We start from the raw sequence: 16,882 nt of genomic DNA on the forward strand, positions 1-16,882 counted from the left end.
CTCTAATCCTGACCCTGGCTTGTCCACTGATTATGATGAACAAGAGACCTAAAGGCCCCACTAGTGCTCAAACCACTAACAGCATAGACATTCATATAGTATCAAATGCCGTTTAAACCAGAGCAAGATAGTCATAGATTGCATGTAAGTATATAGGTGGTAGTGCAGATCTTTTACAAAGCGCTGCACAAGCGTGAAACGCGTTAGAGGATCACTTGGCTCACCTGTATGTTCCTGTATACTTCCCTCATGGATTAAAATCACCTTTTTTAACGGCACTTAACTGTTTGGTCCCCATTTTTGCTGCTGTGCTCTTCTGGTTCCTTGCATCCAGCTGGATCAACTAGGCCCCTCTTGTGTCTTGTCCACTGATTATCCTGCCTTCTCCAGTCCTGACCCGGCTATGTTTGACCACGGAATTTGCAACCCAGATTCGGCTTTGTGGTCTAAGGTCGGTGTATACCTATCCCCACCTCAGCCCCACGGTCCGGTCCAGGTTTGTGGTGAGCACGTACGTTACACCTCATCGTTCCCCTTCCCCTCCATTACTCTTATGTCCCAGTGTTTCCTCAGTACTTTTTCCCCTTTTTATTTGTATGTTGTTGCCCCAAATAAAAACTTAAACAAGAAGGTTCCCTTTCTTGATATATGGGATTTAGTTAACCTGCCTGTCCCTACATATCTCTCAGGGTGTGCTTGGTCCAGAACAATGGTAATATAATTGTCCTTCTTAGACCAATTCTAAAATCCTTCAAATTAAAATGTCACAATTTGTGTATGTTCAAAGGACAATAACAGCATTAAGTTATGTTTTCTCCTGTAAAATGCATGATAGTGTTAACTATAACTTGCTGTCTCTGAGGGCTACAGCCGAAAAAGCAAAAATCCATAGCTCCTGAGACAGTGTCTGCTGCAGTCTCGCTGTTGGGGCCCATGCTTCTGGCTCGGACATCCTCTGGCATCAAGGCCCCTACAGTCGCATGACCATGTCTTACCCCGAGGCCGGAGACAGTCTTTTTTGCTACAGTATGTCTGTACATTCAAGGACTCTTAATGGCCATTTATTGAGGGAGGATTAGATACATAATCTTCAGATGGCTATAACAAACAGAGTGCTGATAATGTTTATGTTTTGTTACTTTAATTATCAAGAATAATAATGAAAAAAATATGCACTACGTCCCAAACCATTAATATATCTAATTAATTAAATCCCACTAATGAACAGAGAGGAAAGGTGCTCCCAGGAAGACATCAAAATGAATGTAGAAAAGAAGACTGACCCCAAAACGGAAGGGGAAGTCAATAGAAATCTCTCAGATGTACAAAAATATCAATATACTTTATTAGAACAATAATAAAATACACCATACCATAAAATAGACAAATAGATTTTTTAAAACACCAAAGACACAATAAGTATAAATATCAGCAGTAATAAGCAAAAGGAAAAAAACAAATTGACGCACTCATGTGTTAGTACTCGGGCACTATGTAAACGTACTGAAATAAGCAAGGACAATCCGTGACCTCACTGAATATACTCAGTACCACTATAATTCATATGCACATGTTATCACTCAGTACATAGACCATATATCAAGACACCCCTTGAAAATATTATCCTCCTATCTCTATATTCTCCCTTGTTAATGCAAGTGGTGTCCAGAAACATACAAGATGCCGAGTTTTCTTGCTGAGGCTTCTGCTTGCATCCTGATGACCCCATAATTAGTGAATATAATAGTCACCACGTACAAAGACTGGCAAAATATTGAAACACTTCAATAAAAATTTTGGGAGTGCATATCAGAAAACTCTGAAGAAGCAGCATCAGACTATTCATTAGCCATAATAATAAAAAAAATATGCATTACAAATACAATAAAAGCATACAGTAAATACATCCAATTACTTCAATCCCACTAATGAACCGAGCGAAATGGTGCTCCCAGGAAGACATAAAAATTCATATAGAAAACCACAGAATACTAACTACAAATTAATTTTCAAGAGGACACATTTTTCCAAGATTACTTCTATATTGCAATACATACGTAATAATAAAAATGGACAGGGCACATTACCTGTAATTAAATGACATCCTGCTTAATGATAAAACATGTTCTATTTAGGTAACTTTTCAATGTAACACATGGTAAATAGATTTTGCTTAACAAAATTATTAGTTATTATATGTACAAATGCAGTTTTTTACAATAACATACACACGTACTTTGTTAATCACAAATGCCTAATCTCATCCACTAATACACTTTTGACTACATTAACTAAGCAATTAGTAATTACTGTAACACGTTTGCTTGCTGCAAACATTATTCAGTTGAATGACGACTGGAGGGACAAAAGTTCTTCGACCATTTAGTGAATCTACTCTGTTCCCCCCTTGTCCGTCAAAAAAAATTCTCTCGGAGGCACTGACGCATAACGTACTGTTTTGATTTTCAAACAATATTTTACCACTTACATAGCTTTTAATAACAAGAATCATGAATTAGATACATTTGGGGGTTACTGTGTAATTTACTGTCGCACCAAGGGTTTGATGGCTCTGTACTTCCTTAAGCCAGACTGTGAATACCTTCTAACGCAGAAGACTGAAGGTTTGGTAAACGTCTTGTTTTAAAACAAGATTTAAAGGTTAAAAGGGGCAAGCTCATTTGCTTGGGTGAACCTTTGTGAAGCATGTACTGTAGATGCTTTGTACAATGTCTTCTGTCTTCCACATACATAAGTGAGATTTCACAAGTCTGTTTCCCTGATAGTGCTGGGAATAAGTATCCTTTATGTGAGACAAACACTTGGAGCTAAATCCATACGGCTCAGTTGAAGCAGGGCTCAGAACATGACGTTACCTAAAACAGGAATGGACGTCCATGAGGTTCAGGCGCATGCTCAAAGCTAATTATATGCAAAAACAATAGCCGTTCCACATCCCATTAGCATAGACAATGTCACATTATTGTTGCATAATAATGTGTTATCTACTGCCTCATTTGCATATCATTAACACTGATACTGTAGGTGTTATAATTATTGAATGCTCTTTACAGGAGAAATCATGCCTTAATGTTTAGCCTTTGATGTTACACAGTTAGTTTTAATGGAATGTTAAGATTATATAGTTTCCTATGTATTAACATCTGTTTTAATAGTGCTTATGCTATCCTTTATTAGTAATAGCTTTGTTTATAGTTGCAGTAATTATCAATCTACCAGACTTATTTTAAGAAACAGTTGAAAACAGGCCGTCAATGAAGTATGGGTCGGGCACAGATCACACCATACAACACTTGTTACACTTCTTTGGCTGCACAGAATGGTTTTTCCAAAAGTAATTTTTTCAGTGATGCTCCTTCAATGTTACATTCAACAACAACATACGCATAAACACATTTTTGTATCTATCTCTTGTATCTTTTAAATCTATTTGATTATTATGATTTATGTGGTGAAAAACTAATATGAATTCTCAATCTTTCTAACAGCTGGAACAATGGATATTCCATGTTTCTGGAGTGGGCCTCATACCCAAACCAATGGAAGCAGCAAGCATATGTGCCAGCAGCGGCAACTTATCCTCTATCATTGTCTCCTTCAAAAATCCCACAGATGAACATGTTCTCATAGATGTGATACTAACCGGTACTGTATTATTATCTTTGTTTAAGTGCAATGATTTCCGAATTGCATTGCTTTCATTTTAATTAACCATGTTGCCCCAACTAACATATAACCTAAAATGTCAATGAAAAGAATGTATATATGTATTTATTTATATAACGCCATTAGTGTACATAGCGCTTAACATTAGTAATACATGTGACAATAAATAACAAATAATACAAATAACAGATCATGGGAATACGTGCTTCAGACATAAAAGTAACATTTCGGAAGAGGAGTCTCTGCTCCGAGGAGCTTACAATCTAATTGGTGGGGAGAACGTACATAGACAGTAGTATCTGAAAGGTTATAATTAGTAGTATCTGAAAATAATTAAATAATTAAACAGGGATGCAGATTCATTTTCTCTATGATGTATATCTTAATAAATTCCCCATCTCAAAATCGAATTTATCTCAATGGAAAAAAAAGCTAAGAAATAATAACGAAAACTCATCACTGCAGTATGGGCTCTCTGCGGTTAAAGGACATAATGATTTGGCATTGGGAGTTAGCAGCTGTACATTTTGGACTTCTCCAAATAGTTTTTTTGGGGGGGGGGTTTCACTTTATACATGTGACTGCATGACCTGTGTAATACTGCTTTACGGACAGGTACCCTTACAACGCTGGATATAATGTACAGTGTACAATATGGAAGCTATGCAAAATCAAGTCTTAAATAAAATGATTGCGATAAGTAACTCAGAGGCTGAATTATACTGACATTCATAAATAATCCTGTTTTTTGTTTTTTCTGAAACAGCACAAATCTTGCCTATTTCTATATATTTTTTTGTTCACATTGAGCTTTTTTTTTGGGATTGGACAATTTATGTTGTTCCAGAAAATGTAAAAGCTGAAAGGATTTGCAATGTACTCCAATGTGTTTTAGCTACTATTGTACTTTTCAGATTAATATAGTTACTTTAATTGTTTTTGTATAGCTCATATAGTGGAAATATATATTTAACGCGTTCCAATAAAACCTTACAAATAATATAGCCTGCTTTAAAGAGTGCTTTGAGGGTGTGGCTCACACAAAAGCCTTTTTATGGATATTTTTTTGTTTTTATGTTCAAAGATAGTAAAATATATGGAAATAAACGTTGCCTTTGGTAGTAATATTCTATTTCACACATTTTTTTGCATAACGTTTATGCTACTTACTTTTGAGCTTTTATTCCATTTTTCTTTCCACTAACATCAATCCTCTGAATGGAGCGATCTTGTTCAAGCTGGATCTAATGGCCTTTAACTAATAATTGCAGAGTGAGAAACTGTAGGACACAATAGAGACTTCAATTACATTCGACAGTAAAGGGAGATCTATAATACTTATGTTTTGTTAGGTTTTACTTTAAGCGAGATCCAGTGTAATAGAATTTCTCTAGAAAAAGGCTTTGCCATCCAACCCCATCAAATCCTAACATCTTTTGATTATACACTTCATTCTCGTATCTTACTGGCGTTATTTTTTTTAGCTAAGCTGGGAGAAGTAATGGGGGTTAAACCAAGGAATGAACTTTTCACCCAAGGAGTTTAATTTAATTTAATTTCTTCTTAGCTTCCAGCAAATAAATGTGCCAAACTACCCTGAACTAATTTGTCCAGCGGGAAGTCCTAGGGCTGGTTTTACAAAGCTTTCACTCTCACTTTCCTCTAATAGTTTTCTCTAAGTAACATCTGCTAAGACATTACTCATGCTACAAAAAGAACACCCATACTTGTTAATAAGACAACATGGGTACAAAAACCATTGGGTAAACCAACTCTAATTAGTAGTAGGGGCCACATAATAATAATATTTTTTTTTAATATATAAAATACTTAATTTGTATACTGCACATACTGTGGTTGAATAACATATAAGAAATATATAAGCATTAGAAGTGTACTGTATCATTGCAAAGAAAACTGTACTTTGACTCTATTCTATTCATGTTCTGCTTGCGCATGTAGATTTGCCATTAGCCAGGGAGGTTTATCCAATCTAAAATGTGGCTGGTTTTTTTTTAATGCTAAAAAATGGAAAAAGATGAGAAATTTACACTCATAGGTGTAGATCATCAGAAGATCGCTAATTTTGAACATTCCATTAATGTACATTTAACGTATCGATATATGTAACGCATATCCCCAAAGGTGCTTAGCATAACAATGTCCTGGCATTTTCCTTAACAATAATGGATCGATAATTTTGAACGGACTTTAGGCTTACTAATATACAAATCATGTGGTAATGAGCAGTTTATCTAGTGATGGATATCCTCAGACCTCCGTTAATGTTAGAACATGATAATAAGGCTACAATATTTAGCGCCTTCGAAAAGCTGCACTTACTCACATCCAGACCCTGATTATCATTGGGTTATTTTTTGGAATAGTCTAAAAGCAATGTAATGAGTATAAGATATAACCCTTTCATCAGGGCCGCCAACAGAAATCGTGGGGCCCAAGACAAACATTTTAAGCAGGCCCCCCCATGTTGGCGGTATTGTGAGCCGCCCCCCATTTCACACCTCACAAGCCCCATCTCTTTCACCTTCCCCTCTTCCTATGTATTTCTCTCGCTTCCGTCTCACCCCCTCTCAATTTCCCGCCTTGCATGTATTTCTCTCCCCTACGTCTCACTCTTACTCCTTCTTTTCCTCACTCATCCCCTCACTCCTCTCCCTCCGTCAATTACCCCATGCCATGCTCACTCATTCCCTCCTCAAGATATATACCAAAAAACTTCCCATATATATAAAGAAAGCAGTATGTACACAAAACTCAAGCAAAAAACAGATGCTAATCCCATAAAAATAATGTAGCGATAATAATACCAGAAGGATGTCCGATAATAAGAGACAGGACACTGAGGGTTAAATCCAAAACAAAGTCTGAATTGTAGACAAGAGAGGCATTGCAACCAACGTTTTGGTCACCGTAACGGGACCTTCCTCAGGGTTATGACCAAAACGTTGGTTGCAATGCCTCTCTCTCTCTCTCTCTCTCTCTCTCTCTCTGTCTCTGTCTCTTTCTCTCTCCACAGTGCTTGTATATACTGTATATTTGCAGTATGGTGTATTTAAAAAAAGATATTCTGTATAGTGCTCTAAAACAAAGCTTTCAGAAAAACATAAAAGCTTAGAAGAAGATATATTAAGTTCAGTGGGTAATATTCGCTTTGTGCATATCAACAGGTATATATTTGAAAATGAATACCCAGTTGACAGCAATTTAGTGCCCAATACAATAGTAATAAAAGTATTTCCAAAACTGTCCAGATGATAACCATGGATAAGCTGCTTATTATTTGCAGCTTCTGTAAAAAGAATAATGGCAACAACACCTACAGTAGTTTTTCTCAAGTCTCGTATTGTCTTTTAAATACATAAATCCTTCTGGGAGAAAAGCTAGCATTATCTAAGAACTGAAAACAAGTACGGCTCAGAGGTCTTTAAATAAATCTGTCCACCTGAACTGGGATTATTTAGAGAATTTGTGTGGCAGGGTTTTAAATGTCTAGTTGAGGTTTATTATCACTTTTAAAAGCTTTTTATCAACTGAGTTTCACATTTGAACATGGTACAATATATTTTGAAATATAGAGGTCATATCTCTATGCGTATCCTTGATACTACATTTCTGGAGACATTAAAAATAAATCCAAAGCAATCTTTCCAAGTAAACTAGTAAACTAGGCCACCTGAAGCACTATATTCTCATGTATGTTTTGGGTGTTCGTACAATTCAGCTAATGTAATGCAAGATTATATACCTTGCGTGGAACAAATGGAGGATTAGACATCTAAAAGAGAAATAGAGAATGAGACATTGCCTAGAACTTAATTTTTTTGGACAGACTGCTTAATATGAAGTCTAACTCCTCAATCTGAAAAATATTGGTCAAATAATAATATTTCATGTCCTGTCAACACTAGAAAGTGAATCTGCACAGAAGTACTGTACATTAACAAAGAATCACAGCTACTTATTGTATGAATGAACAGAAAGTATTAAAACAAAGTAAGAGTGAACTATATGTTAGACCAGGGGTGGGCAACTCCTGTCCTCAAGGTCGACCAACAGGTCAGATTTTCAGGATATCCCTGCTTGAGCACAACCAATCAATCAATGGCTCAGTTGGATTGAGCCACCTGTGCTCAAGCAGGGATATCCTGACAACCTGACCTGTTGGAGGACCTTGAAGACTTGAGTTTCCCACCCATGTGTTAGACACTGATCTTTACAAATTGTTTTTCAGCACTTGTAACACTTCTTAAGAAAATTTAAAAGCAACAGCAGGGGAAATAAATGATCTTAAATACGGATGTGCAAGCCTTATGAGGATCAAAATGTGAAAAGATCAGTTTTCTACTATTAGATAATGCTTACTGCATTTTTTTTATTATTCAAGTCTGAAAGCAGTAATCTACTCCCCCCCCCCTTTTTTTATTTTCTTATTTTTATATGTAAAGTATGTGGTAATGTATAATTCTACAGATGCTGCGGCCGTTATCCAAACATTTCACAGAGCCGTTTTCGTGAACTCTGATGTATTCCACGCGGCATTCACTCGTTATTCTTCCATGAACGCTGCCGTGAATGCGCACCGGAACTAGTAAAAACACTAGTAAACACGCGTCTTAACGCGGGAAAATTTGAAGAAATCATGCGGCACGACCTGGGTATGCCCAGAAATACAAATTGTGAAATGTTCGGATAACGGCCGCTGCATTTGTATATTCTACCTAAGATGGCAATCATTTGGTGCTCCTGTTATAAATCTGTAAAAATCCTGATTGTGTGCCTAGCTGAATGGCTGCCTTCTAACTTTGTGCTGCAGTCTGTGAAATGCTGCAGCTGATATGTACCATTATATTACTAACATTATTGTTACAGCCTTCAGAGTAATATACAGTCTGCTTTTTGGAACACAACGAGAGATCTGTTTGTGATACTTTGTTGCTCAAAAACGTCTGTGTGAGCCTTTTTCAAAGGAGGAAATGGATATGACTTGCTGAATGGTTGTGGATCACCACAGAATGATCAGTACATTTAAAAAAATCATTAAAAATGGCATTAGGAGTGTTAGACAGTATTATCTAATACTACAGAACTGATTTTATTTTTTTTAAATACAGGATTTGTCAAAATGTTCCCTGCTTTAATGCCATTTTTAATTAATTTTAAAGCATCCATTGATTTTTCTAGCAGGATTTATCCCACCTCCCAAGCAATGCAAGTTCTTTGCAACAATATCCTGGTTAGGATAATATTTGTTGCCAAATTTCCCAGCAAATTGAGCTGTAAACTGTAACAATAAATAATGTTACCATAGTAATAGAAGGATACATTGAAGCTACTGAGTTACTGACAGAAGCAGCCATTATGTTAGTCACACGATCAGTATTTTGACAGATTTTTTTAACAGGAGCACCAAATGATTGCCAGCTTAGGTAAGAATGAAAAATTATACATTGTCACATGCTTTACATATAAAATTAAGAAGAAAAAAAAGGGGGGGGGGTGTAGTATTGCTGCTTTGAACTTCAAAGCTTTGAGATTTTACCTGGGTTGTATCTTTCCATTGAATAGTGTCACAGAACATTTTTAAAGAACGTTACACTGTTTATTACAGTACCGTATGTTGTCAAACTCATAAGTATCTTTGTGTAATGAACAGTGATTTAGCAAGCATTTTCCGACAAGTGGATGAAAGTGTTTGAAAGCAATGCTCCAATTGGTGAACATTGCTTTACATTGATTTTAGCATGCCTTGCAAATTATATCGGTTACCATTATGTCAGCTTTCTGAAAGGTAAATGGAAGCGAAGAGTGGAGAAAGGATTAGGCATTGTTCATTCAAGAGCATTTTAAAAGTAGGATCGACTTAATGTCCGTTTTTTATATCCCTCTAAAAAGAATCCTATATGTGTTTTTGTACTAACAATTCAAAGGTGATTGCATTGGACATTGATTGCACCCTTCTGCTTGGCTTGTGTCCTTGTATTCATTTCCTTATAAAAACTGTTGCAAGGTTTCTCAGCATCTTCCAAGTTTTTTCTGCTTCAACTCTATGCTTTATATAATCTTTAACTATTTTTTTTTAATCTACATGCTTGTGTCATGGACCACATGGGGATATATTTACGAAACCAAACTCACCATTATTTACTTTGCAATGCTGTAGAGTTATTTACAATGTACAGCAATATTTATTCTTTAATGTTCATTGACAAAATCTAAACATTTTATTATAGTTAAAGCGATGAGGTCATCATGCTAATTTGTATGGATAGATATAGTTGAATCATTCAAACAACAGAAATTGTAAACATCAACATTATTGTTATTTTACGTGATGCTTAAGATTTTTTAATGTTATTCTGTAAAACAAAGATTAATTTCCCCAGGCAATGGGAGTTACTGTTCATTAGTGTCCAGTCGTCAATAACACACTCTAGAGCATAACCCCCCAAATGCCTTTTATTGCATTAATTATCAATAAAATAAAATACATTTATTTATTTTAAACAATAATTCATTAGTAATTTAAAACAAACATTTCACCCCACCCCCTTCCCCCCCTAAATTCTTGCTGAAATCATAAAAGTTATTGTCAAAGTCACACTTACTAAATCAGAGAAGATGGAAAATATTTTTTCATCTATAGCATGAATTTACATTGCAGGAGCTTTCTTTTCATACTCTTTGATTATATATGGGGCAGTAATTTATGGTGCTAATATTTAGCAGAATTTTCAGGTGAAAGCCTCAAATTATTTCAGGCATGACAAGCATAGTGATTAAAAATGCAAAGAGAAAAGAAAGGGAAGGGAGATGCTGTCACCTCCTATTTGAGAGTATACTTTGAAGAACATTCATCCGTGAAGTACTTTCATTAGAAAGGGCCTTTGATCACATTTCAACCATCAGTGAATTTATTTCCTTGAATTTGACATTGAAGTATAAGAGGATTTTCCATTTCTTTTTTCTTATGTATTTTCAGATCAGGAACAGACCATGCATCGTCTTAGTGCATCTGTTCTGCGCCATTCCATCAATAAAGAGCCTGCTTTCTGTCTGCCCCTCAAGCAAACACAAGGTACTTATTTTCCTATTTATGTCATGCTATTGTTGTGAATATAAGTACAGAAGCTGCTACCAGTCCTTTGTCTATGAAAAACGTTTATTTTCATATGTTTTGTTTTTGTTCAAGTAACAAATGACACTTTGTTTTAAAAACAAGTGTGTTAATTTGCAATAAAAATTAAGTTGGTTTTCTAGAACAATGTCACTTAGAAGTAGATTCCATCACTTTTTGGTGTCTGATAGCCTAGAAAAATGAACGGGTCCTTCATACTTGTATTCTTACTTGATCTATGATCATAATATGAAATGAGTTACAGTAGTTTCAAATAATTATATATAAAGAAACAAAGCAATCACCCTGCCATACTGTCCTGTATATAATATGTTCCCTATCTCGTGAAGCAGCAATTGCCATCTCTATATTTTGACATTTATGTTGTCTTTGAGAGTTATGGTCATCCATTTTTAGGGAGGTCCGTAAATAGAGACTACCTAAATCACTTACTCACCATATTCAGAATGAATGGGAGAGGTCCCCCCATAATTTAGACACTGTCTTAACTCATTATTCTAATCCAGAGTAGTTAACTAAATATGATTGTTTACATTTCATAAAGTTAATGTTTCATCCTCCACCGGGCTAATTATTTCTGCCGGTATGAGTATATGTTTTTGGATGTTTTCCAAACTCAGGATTTTTCTCCTATTGGTTCTGCTTGTTTTCAGGACCAATGTCCAAGAAAAGCCAGATTGCTTTGTTTGCACATTGTTTTCCTTGTTTGTTTCTTTCACTTAGTTTACCCATCTGTTAAGAACAATTCCTAAGAGAAGATAAACTCCAGACAGAAAATAAGTTTGTAATAGCTAAACATCTAATAGGCCCTGTTATCAGCTAAACCAGACCCAGTAGGCCCATGAGGGTATTAAAAGAACAGGTGTTAAAATGAAAATGTACATACATATTGCACTGTAATAATAACTATTTGAAGTTTCTATCTTACAGCATAAAATCCATCAATTTGAATTTCTTTTAAGATATATATATATATATATATATATATATATATATATATATATATATATATATATATATATATATACACCACAATTATTAAGGTTATGGCGGGTAAAAAAAAAGTGACAAAACCCCTCCACAATAAAGCATATAGCAACTGTAAATATTACTGCAATAATACATGCAAATGAACATACATTAATATTTACAGTTGCTATATATATATATATATATATATATATATATATATATATATATATATATATATATATATATATATATATCTCAAATGGAAATATTACTGTATGCTCATTTGCATGTCTTAGACAGGTCTGCAACCCTGCCTTTCACCATTATCACCCAGCACACAGCACTTCCACTGCAGCAAAGGATTCTGGGAAATGACATACAAATGAGCACACAGTGCCACCTTTAGCTTCAAAACCAAAAACATGGTTCCCTATAGGCTTAAGCTTGCTGCATGGTCACAGCTTTGAGCACAGCCAGGGTTAAGATGCGTAGCCAGCAAACCCACCCACAGACAGACTGTTTTGACCTTAATGGGTCTCCTCAGTGTGGGGCTGTTATAGTCTGTGGGAACGGGCTTGAGAAAGGGGCTCCGAAACGTTAGCGTTGCCCCCCTATATCACCTCAATTTATTCTTGCGTACTGTGCTTTTTTTGTTGTTTTTTTTGTTACGTTTCCCTTTGTTTTTCCTCCTCTCCCTTCATTGTTTGCTTGTTCTATGAGATGTACTCTCCTTGCCTGTGCTGGGATTGATTTTGTAGCTACTTTATTCACAAATATATCATTAGATTCTATTTTCGACAAGTTTGTCTGCTTTTCCTCATTTGTGTGCTGGGGGCCTTTTGTATATATTGTTACCTCCTGGAGAGTGTTCTTCACATGGCTGGATGTTGTGAAGGGGTTTTTCTTTACCATGGAAAGGATCTTACGATCATCCACCACTGTTGTCTTCCGTGGACGTCCAGGCCCTTTTGTGTTGCAGAGCTCACCAGTGCGTTCTTTTTTTCTCAGAATGTACCAAACTGTTGATTTGGCCAGTCCTAATTTTCCTGCTATCTCTCTGATGGATTTTCTTTTTTTTTGCATCCTAAGGATGCCCTGTTTCACTTTGCATTGAGAGCTCCTTTGACCGCATGTTATGGGTTCACAGCAACAGCTTCTAAATTTGAATGCCAAACCTGGAATCAACTCCAGACCTTTTATCTGCTTAATTGATGATGAAATAACAAAGGAATATCCCACACCTGTCCATGAAACAGCTTTTGAGTCAATTGTCCAATTACTTTTGGTCCCTTGAAAAAGAGGGGGCTACATATTAAAGAGATGTAAATCCTAAACCCTTCCTCCAATTTGGATGTGAACACCCTCAAATTAAAGCTGATTGACTGCACTTTAAGCCCATATTCATTATTTAACTGTAACTTGAATTTATTTTGGTACACAGCCGAAATAACATAACTTGTATCAGTGTCCAATTATTTCCGGACCTAACTGTATATATCACTGAAACAGACTGTGAAAACAGCCCCAAAATACTAAAGTGATAAAAGTCAGGATATAATCATAATATAGTACACCTAAATCTAATAATATAAAAATGTTAATAGTTCTATATCTTTAAAATGAGATCGAAAAAACTAGATATGGAGGTTGTGAAAGAAGAGATGGCAGGAGACAGTAGGATTACACGGAGGATTGGAAGCTAAACTCCAAAAAATGTATCTCACAAAGTTTGAGAGAGGCATAAACAGCACATATAAACATATAAATGGATGGAAACTAAACGTGTCCAATAAACTAAGGATAGGAATACAAATCACACAATAGGAATAAAAATCACACAATAGTAATAAAAAGGTGATAACAAATATGATAATAATCAAAGATTGCTAAACAAATTTTTTTTTGGATAGGGTAAACAGGAACAATGCATATCCCTGAAGTATCCAGGCAGCTTCTCACAGGATAAACCACTTCCACCATGACAATATATAAAACAAAAATGGAGAGCGCAAGATCCATAGTGTAAATCAAAATACAAAACATTTAATCAGACCATACCAAAGAATATTACACTCACAAACGCCGATTAAAATTGCGCATGTCTGAGAATAGTCTCAAATAGCAGCCGCTGGAACCATCAGACGGGACGCCGGCCGGGATCGAGGTCACCTGGTAAGGATGGGCTTCCGATTGGGACTAGGGGAGAGGGTGCACCCGAAAAAAATGTCATCAGAACAAAGAGCCCTACACGTTTCGTCGCCCATTACATGACTTCATCAGGGAAAGAGACCATGAAGGGTTGGCATCCCTTAAATAGTCCTCTGTAACCTTAGTAATAAGGTGATTAACCCTAGAAAGTCTGAGTTACCGCCCAGGCAAATACACTTAAAACAAAACAAACACAATAGAACCCAATGGAAAAAACATATTAGGATTTTTTAACCCATAAAAAATGCAACAATTCGGTCTAAATATAAAAGAGAACATGATAAAACATATAACAATCAACCTATATTAAAGGGATCTTTATACATTTATGGTATACAATTAACTTAAATTGTAACTAAACAAAAGAAAAGCTGACCAAGAATTGAAATCATGTAGAACCACAAATATATGAAAATTAATGAAATATTAAAAAAATAAAATGTCATATATATATATATATATATATATATATATATATATATATATATATATATATATATATATATATATATATATATACAGTGGTCGACAAATCACAAAAAAATCTACTCGCCACCTAGTACCACACATGTGCTGCTTTGGCCAATAGGAGCTCGCCACGATGTTAAATCCACTCGCCTGGGGCGTGCAAATGTATAGGTTTGTCGAACACTATATATATATATATATATATATATATATATATATATATATATATATATATATATATATATATATATATATTGTGGCAGGACGGCCTTGCGGCGGGGTCAGTAAGACGCTTGACACGATGGGAAACTTTAAACACTAGTGGTTTATTAGCCACAACCAAAATAAGTACGGGTGCACTGTCCCTTTAAGAAACTACTTTCTTGCAAATTAAAGCCTAGTCCCGTTAGGGACACTAACTCACTTCTTGAGCCCTTACTAACAGGACAGCCAGCTAATCTGGTCATGCCCAAAACATGCTACACAAACGATAACCAATAAGCATAATAAGAATAAAGTCTTATCTGTTTTGCAGCTCCAACAGCAAACAGGAACACGGTTCCAGGGAGCAGGCTGTGTCCAGCTTTGCAGCAATCTGTATCTTTATCCTGGGTTGGGGTCCCAGCTGGTCCCAGCAGCCTAGCTCCTCGCAGCACTGGGGGACCAGAGCAGCAACAGCTGCTACGGCTTCCAAGCCGGGAGAGTTCTCTCCACCTTCCTGTGGAAAAACAAGCTCACCTTGTGTGAGCAACTTCCTGCTTTTTAAAGCACTTGTTTCACTGATAGTTCAGCCCCTGTTTAATTAGGCTGCAGCTGTGCTTTCTCTGTCTGAGGAGATTAACACTCAGTGATCTGGCTGCAGCATCTCTCCATTCACTGTCACAGCCTACTGAGTCAGTGACTCTGTCACAATATATATATATGTTTAAATTATGTATGTATGTGTGTATGTGTCATTGTTTGCAAACTCACAAACACTGGTCGACGATAATGAGAAGTTTATTGCAAAGTACAGCACAAAGTATGATCATACACATTCAAAAGTCAAATGAGGCTCTCTGCTAGGGGAGGGCCCAAGCAGACTTTATATGCACTTTAAATTCCTTTGTTTGAAATAGGTTACTAGGCAGATTATAATAACCCCTCCTTAATTCTTAAACCAATCATTTTATAGATTATTAAAACCTGGTTAAAACTAGATTAAAACAGCTCTCTATAAGAATCAGGTACTTCTTTATACCAGGAATGTGGGCGTTACTTCAGGCACAGTTGTAAATATAATGTGAGCTAATCTCTTTCACACCACACACACTCACACTCACACACACATTCTTACACAATTTTTGTTTCTTTGGCTACTTTATGGAATTGCCCCTTTATGCTGCATTTACTGTAAAAACAGCTGTTACTTAAATTTAGAAAAGCAGTCCATACTGCTATGCAGAATAGCAAAAAAAGTACACGATATGTACTGCAAAACTCTTTGAAATGTTGGACTTTGGCAGGACAATCAGATACGCATAAAACACCCATTTTGGAACATTGTAAGCAATTAACCATTTGGATGCTCCAAGACGTAGTCAGTAGTGGCAACGTCCTGCCCGGAGAGTGATCGATTTTTAGGGGAGTGCAGGACATGATTTGTACGGTAATGCAGAAGAATGGAAGAGAAGGATTCCTCTTCCATTTTACGGGTTAAGAGACGCTCTGATCACATGATGGTTAAAAAGCTGCCAATACAGTGGACCAAGATAACACAATTTTATGTAAATCTTAAAAGGATATCATTAGCAAGTCACATTGGGTACACAGCAGCCAAATTTCATCTTTTTGCGTGATTTCTGTTATTTGCGACAACATTCACTAATCATTCCTTTGCTGTCCATTAGTCTGCCCTGCTTGTCCTGGTAAATGTTTGGGTGCTTTGGACATCAATGAGCATTATTAGTGGCAGACACTGTGTTATCATCAAAATAGAAAGATAGAATAAATGCTCTAGCAGCAGCGACTTTACTGCCACAAGTAATGAGATGGGTGTTAACTATCAAACTTGTCTTTTCAATAATTCCTATATCTGAAAAATATTTCTAGTCAGGCTGTCAATCAGCTGGCTGTATTACTTGTACATTAATGCGTACAATGCACCAATAGTGACCTTGTCACAGCAGTTATCATGAAATAATCAGGTTCCAGCAGAAAGATGATTGAATGACTAAATCCGAATCACCCACTCTTAACACTTCTACTATTCTACATACTGTAGGTTTAGTGCAATTACAAAAACAAATCATAAGCACATTATGTACATGTGTCTGAATGTTTTTCTCTATTAACACAGTCAGAATAATGTACTGTTGAAGGACAGTGTGTACTCATTTATCAGAGTCGAAG

The 16,882-nt window shown here is 36.0% G+C and overlaps 1 protein-coding gene across 5 annotated transcripts in view; it reads left to right on the forward strand.

Moving 5' to 3' along the window:
• The window catches only part of CFAP47 (cilia and flagella associated protein 47), a 663,944-nt gene that overhangs the window by 549,754 nt on the left and 97,308 nt on the right, over nt 1–16,882 (forward strand). For 4 of the 5 annotated variants that reach the window (XM_075590256.1, XM_075590258.1, XM_075590257.1 and 1 more), the window contains 2 exons: nt 3,510–3,666; nt 10,688–10,783. In XM_075590256.1, coding sequence (XP_075446371.1) covers nt 3,510–3,666; nt 10,688–10,783 — 253 coding nt within the window. Of the gene's footprint in view, nt 1–3,509; nt 3,667–10,687; nt 10,784–16,882 lie in introns of those variants that run through there. The other variant, XM_075590260.1, reaches the window with a different exon arrangement.

Source organism: Ascaphus truei, chromosome 3 (assembly GCF_040206685.1).
Source record: "Ascaphus truei isolate aAscTru1 chromosome 3, aAscTru1.hap1, whole genome shotgun sequence".
NCBI lineage: Eukaryota > Metazoa > Chordata > Amphibia > Anura > Ascaphidae > Ascaphus > Ascaphus truei.